This window comes from Chinchilla lanigera, unplaced genomic scaffold, assembly GCF_000276665.1.
Source record: "Chinchilla lanigera isolate Chin_1 unplaced genomic scaffold, ChiLan1.0 scaffold00145, whole genome shotgun sequence".
Lineage (NCBI taxonomy): Eukaryota > Metazoa > Chordata > Mammalia > Rodentia > Chinchillidae > Chinchilla > Chinchilla lanigera.
Window position 1 is genome coordinate 832,936 of NW_004955546.1, and position 6,455 is coordinate 839,390.

At 34.3% G+C, this 6,455-nt stretch overlaps 1 protein-coding gene across 7 annotated transcripts in view; it reads left to right on the plus strand.

Annotated features, from left to right (window-relative positions):
• Ankrd30a (ankyrin repeat domain 30A) overlaps positions 1-6,455 on the plus strand; it is a 91,844-nt gene that overhangs the window by 34,491 nt on the left and 50,898 nt on the right. For 6 of the 7 annotated variants that reach the window (XM_013508375.1, XM_013508378.1, XM_013508376.1 and 3 more), the window contains 4 exons: positions 1,588-1,686; positions 2,250-2,278; positions 2,363-2,435; positions 5,228-5,495. In XM_013508375.1, the coding sequence (XP_013363829.1) occupies positions 1,588-1,686; positions 2,250-2,278; positions 2,363-2,435; positions 5,228-5,495 (469 nt within the window). The remainder of the gene's footprint in view (positions 1-1,587; positions 1,687-2,249; positions 2,279-2,362; positions 2,436-5,227; positions 5,496-6,455) is intronic. The other variant, XM_013508377.1, reaches the window with a different exon arrangement.

Sequence of the window (6,455 nt, forward strand, 5' to 3'; positions counted from 1 at the left end):
CAGGGAGTACACCAAGAAAAAAGAAACTATGGAGAGTGGGAAAATAAAGTAATTGTTTAGAAAAAGAAAGAGCAAGGTTGGAGAAGTGTAGGAATTATATAAAGTGAGCTTTCAGTACCAAATCTTGACAAAAGTAGAGCAAAATTTTTCCACTTTTCCTGTCTTCCCACCACTGGGAAGGCACTGAGGACTGAAATACTAGATTATGCAGAGCTATGTTTTATTTACTACAGATAAATATAAACATACATGATGAGCTACACTTGTATTTTCAGTGGTACCTTGATTCACGAACTTAATCCTTTCCACAATTCTGATTGCAGAATTTCATATAAGGTGTTGCCACTTTAAAAAAAATAAGTCACTATTTTACCAGGTAGTATATCCAGAATAAGAGAATTTAAAAAAAAGAAAGGAATGATTAGATATTGAGAGATCAGGAAATTCACAGCCTCATTAAAAAGTTCATTTGAAAGTTTATAATTTTTTAGGCATTTTCAGTTTGGGGGACATGATAAGAAGGAACTTGACACTAGATTCCAAAAAGGTAAGATAAGGTAAGAGGATTTGGAAGAGACTCAGTATATAGGCCAGAGCTTGTCCACTGCAATGGAGCCCCTGTAGGGACCATGTTAACGCACATCTCTGATTCAGCAGGTCTGGGATCCTGTGTTTCTAATAAGTCCTCAGGTGATGCTGATACTGCTTGTCCACAGACCACTGGAAGTGGCTGGGTATCAACTTTCCTTTAGAGAAATCTGGACAAAGAGCCATTGGATAATAAATAGTTCAAGACATAACAAGGGTCAAGGGAAAGCATAAATTTTGGTTATATTTCTGAAAATACTTACAGCCACAGAGAAAGAGCAAAGAGGATGAAGAGATAGAAATTATAATTCTAAGATGGTACTGCCAAATAAAGAATTAGTAGGAATAATCCATAAAAAGAAGTAAATGGAAAGATTCAAGACCATAAAACTAAAGATCACTTTTGAAAGGAAGGGGATTGTTTAGGGGAAAGAGGAAAGGAGAGAAGGAAGCTTGACAGGTAATTTTGGAATTCATGGCAAAATTTGAGAGAACTCACTTCTATTGGGTTCAGTTTATGTGTACACACACAGAAGAGTACGCACCAGAGATGATTAGAAGCAGGGAGGAGTGCTAGAACTGCATTAAACTGTAGCCACTTACCTCCTCTCCATAACTGTCAGGCATCAAAGCTTTATGCTGAATTGATAATTATTCAAGTGAGATTTAACTTGTATATAAAAGCATTGACTTTTTTTTAAAGATAACTAAGTTTTGATAGCTAAGTTTTGATAAAGATAACTGTTTAACTAAGTTTAATAGCTTTTTCACACAAAAATTTTTTAAAGACTAACATAATGTACCAAACCATTTTTGGAAATGAGACATTGTAGAGTTCATTCTTTGAATACCAGTATTGTTACTTTTTAGTAAATATTACACTGATTTTGAAATATAAAAGGTTATTAGTATCTAATAATTCTGTGATAATTCACCCTATCTTTTCCTTTTCAATAACTATATTTCAGTATTGAAAACTTACTGTGCATTATTTCTTAGATGTGGTTTATATACCTTCTTGCATGAGTGGATCAAGAAACTTTAAGATGACTAAACTAGAGGATACAGGAAATGTAGGCATACCTGTAGCCCACAAGGGTATGGACAAAATGAATTTTTATTAACTATTATTCTACAAGTATATGTCTAAGCTAATCAGTTAAAAATCTTCCTTTGAAAAGAAATTAATTTTATATTCCATTAAACTGTTACCAAATTATGTACTTCGTGAGGTGCAGGACAGATTGAAAAACACAAATACTTGTAGGGTAATGGTATATAAATGGTTGATGTGTTAAAGTTACGTGCTGTTACCTTCTGACATCAGCTTTGACATTCATCCTCTCAGGGTCATGACTTGCCGAGATCACTTTTTCTCCATCAGTCAGCATGTGCACATTGGTATATGCTCACTTCCTATTTTAGTGATGGTCTTTGGAAGCATAATCTCACTTTGGAAATCTTAATTGCATGTCTTATTAGACCTGTATTCTAATTTTTCTATCATATTGTTCTAATCAGTGGGGAAGAAAACGCAAAACCTAAAGTAATCATTTCCAAAGCAAAGCATGAGGATTCACTTTCATACTAACTCTGCATGAATGTGTGTTTGGCTTTCTCGTGTTTACATATAATGATTATGTTTCCCTTTTACTTTTTAGAATCACCTGAGAGACATCTTCACTTGAAGGTAATAACTTTGTATTTTGAATTAACTATATATTTCATGAACTATATAGTATTTATTAACTATTTTACTTTAAAACCCATTTAGCCTGCCACTGAAATGAAAGATCCTGTTCTGAATGAAGCAGTTGGAGGGAAGGATGTACAGACACTTAAATCAGGTAAATTTAGCAACACAGATTACTGTGGAAAGAAGTGTAGTACATTAAAATGTTTGAAATGCCCACCGTCATCTCATTTTTTTTTTTCCCAAAATTTTTGGGAGGCTTTGACATAAATAATTCGGATGTAATTTTTGGTTCATATTTGCAAATATAGTGTTCATAAGCATAAGAGAAAAAAACTTTTTCATGTTTTAAGATATGTAGGTTTCAGTACCCAATGTTTCTAGCTTGGATCCTTATACTTGTTAGGGATCCACAGAACTTATTACAAGATTCCAAGGTTTTTCAAACATTTGTGGATGCTTACTGGGGAGCTAGGCCCTGTGGTGCAGTTAACTCAGGAGGTTTACTGGTACCCAGGATCCCCTCTCTAAAAACAACAACAAAAAATGCTCACTGTAGTTCTGATAGTTACCTAAGAGTACGGCTTTGCTTACTAACATGTCCATTTATCTCAGCGTTGATATATGATGATCATAAGCAGATAGATGTTTTTTTTTTTTTGGTTTTTCTCTGGTACTGGGAACCGAACTCACGACCTTGCGTGTGCCAGGCAGGCGTTTTTGCCGCTGAGCTAAATCCCCAGCTCCTCAGATAGATGTTCTTATTAGCAGACCATATGAGTACGTATGTATGGTGTTTCATATCTTTACTTATTAAAATGGGGACTATAATCATTCCTTAATGACTAGTAGACAGACCTTCAAAACAGTGATTCTGAAACTTTGGCCTTAAGTCCTTTCATAGTATTAAAAACAAGTACAGATTCTGCAGAGTTTTTGTTTAAGTATATTGGGTCTGTTGACACTCTACTAGAAATTAAATCTGAAAGAAGTAAAATACAAGCATTCAGTCGCATATTCTAATACACATTAGAGCCATAACTCATTAATCATTAGAACCATGATATGTGACATACTACATCTTGAAAATCCCACTCACTGTGTTATGCCCTTACAAGAAAGGGTGCGCATGAAATGGCAAATAACATTTGGTATTATTTGTCCTCTTAGATCCCATAAATGGATCTTAAACTCCAGAGATTCTAACTCACTATTAAACTACTACTTAAAAAATGTAAAAGGTTCATGAAAGCAACATCATAAAGGAATTCTTCACAATGAACTGACTTTTAGCCTCTATATTTCCTTTTCCTTTCACTTGTCTTAAAAAGTGTAAAGCTGACAATTTTGTTTATAAAGAAGAAAAGATACATTTTTGTTGCATTTTCATTTCCTATCTCCTGGTACTCTGCACTCTTTGGATGTATTGTGTATCTAGACTAGTGATGGTGAACCTTTTAAACCTTTCAGTGGTAACAGATAGCCCACTGTGCATGCATGCCAAAGGTTCACCACTACTGACCTAGACTAACCCAGTTTTTACATGGGAACAATTAGGTCACTTAAAGCTACCAATTTGCATATAAATTTATGGTGTTATCCAAGCCTTAAAAAGTAAATTCTAAAAGTATTGGGATATTGAAGAAAGAATATCTTATTGTAGATGTTTTAATTTAAAGTAGTATATTCATTAAAGTCCATGTCTTTAGAATGCACAGAGAATATTGTGTATATTTACATTAATATAGTTAGATAATTTTTTTAAAATCAATTTTATTGGTACATTTTAGATGTACAAAATTATCACATTCATTAGAGGAAGTTTGTACCTGTGCACAATGTTTCTTGATTCTTCTTTTTTCCGCAATCCCCTCTTCTCCTTTCAACCCCTCTTCTCATTTACAAAAGCTTTGTTTCCATTTTCTTCCATCTGTTCTTTTTTCTTTTCCCTTCCTTACTCCCCATTCCTTGTTCCCTTTCCCATGTGAATATGTTGCCCCTATTTCCCAGTATTTGTTACACATTTTGGTCCTTATTTACCCTTTCAGTTTCTCCCACTAGAGAAACAATGTAATATCTAAACATGTGTGCCTGGTTGATTTCATTTCAGAGTATAGGTTCTTTTTTTTTCTCCTTCCTTCCTTTCCCCCCACCCTCTCCCTAGTTTCTCTTCTTTTTGTTTTTTTTGGTTTTTGGTTTTTCTCCGGTACCGGGAACCGAACTCACGATCTTGCGCTTGCCAGGCAGGTGCTTTTGCCGCTGAGCTAAATCCCCAGCCCCTAGTTTCTCTTCTTTTGAACAGTTTCTTCCTATTTCACAATACCTTTTATACACTTTGCTCCTTATTTACACATTCGGTATCTCATACCAGAGAAATAAAATTCATATCCTTAAAGACTTAATAGTAAACAATACTGGAAAACGAAGTATGTAAAAGAGATTGCTGGGTAAATCAGAATAATACTAACAAATAAAAACAGAAGAATGAGAGATGATGATGATAAGCAAGCTCACTTGAGTGAGTGGCAAGTACAAAACATATAAAGTACGGTAAACCCTAGGCAGTATTGTGTTGTAGGGCAGAGAAACACGTGAGACTGCTTCTGAGGAAAGAATATACTAAACCAGGAATTGGCTTTTTTTTCTGCAAAGGTCCAAATAGTAAATATTGGGGCCAGGGATATACCTCAGTGACACAAGTGCCTGCCTGGCAAGCACAAGGTTCTGAGTTTGATACCTGGTACCAAAAAGAATATGCACAAATTAGTTGCATTTGTATTATCATTTACATCTTAATATATAAAACTTTGTTTTCAAATTCAGATTGGACTACTACTAGTTTTGCCTTCACTAATAAGACTTTTCAGAGATTGGGGAATTTGAAAGTTGATGATAAATATCCACTTGTAACATAATCAGTGATTAAAAGTCTGTCACCATCCACAGAATTTGGGAAGACAACCTTAATAGAAGAACCAGATCTACAAGTGACATCAAAGGAAGAGCAGAAAAGACTTGATGGCTGGGAAAATAACCAAGACCAGGTTGAAGAAAAAAGGAAGCAAATGAGTAATGAAATGGAAGTATCAGAAAACCAGTATGATGCCACTGTTGCCAATGCTGATAACGACAGTGATGGGTTAATGCAACAAAGAAAGAATGGGGAAGCTGTTAGTCAGCGATTTCCTGTTAAGAAGAATGAAGAACACGATAGGTAAGACTATGGAAATACTGGATTATAAGTAGTTGTTACTGTTCTGTAAAACTAATTTTAATTTGAGCCAGTATTTGTGGTTAAAAAGTTACATGCTTTTACTAGAGATACTCAGCTTTGTATGCCTGTCAGAAAATACAGACAATGTTAGATAGCATTTTTTCCAATTATATTGAGAAATATTTTACTTATTTATTTTCTTTTTAAATTTTAAAGAGGAAAGAACAAAGTAACAAAAAGACATAAGAGAAATATTTTATTTAAAAAATAATAAGAATTGACCAGTCTGAGGAAACAGACGTTGTCCTGCACTGTTAGTAAATGAAATTATTAATTGGTTTGGTTTTTTTTGTACAAGTAATAGAACTCAGGACCTTGCACTTGCCAGGCAGGTGCTTGTGCCACTGTGCTATATCCTCGGCCCCTTAAATAGTTTTTGAGAGTAATCTAGTTAATAAGAATTTACCAGTCTGAGGAAACAGACCTTGTCATACCCTGTCAGTAAATGAAATTATTAAATAGTTTTGGAAAGTAATTTAGTAACATGAATAAAATTTCAAATATATCATTCTCTTTATCTTAACACCTTCTCTTCTGAAACTGAATCCTTCTGGGAGAGGAATACATGACTCATAAGCACACACATGCGTGTAGGTATTAAAGACATTTACTATATCTCACCTGTAACCTTAAATAGGTGAGTGTGTATACTTACTGTAGATAACATGAACATTAAGGCAGTATAGCATGTTGATAATATTTATATAAATATGTTACATATATACATTCCTGTGTTAAAGGGTATTTATTAGCATTCTCATAAAGTTGGAGATAGTCTAAATACTTAGCAATAAGAAAATAAATTGTTATATGTATAAAATAATATAGTATCCAGGGGCTGGGGATTTAGCTCAGCAGCAAAAGCGCCTGCCTGGCAAGCGCAAGGTCGTGAGTTCGGTT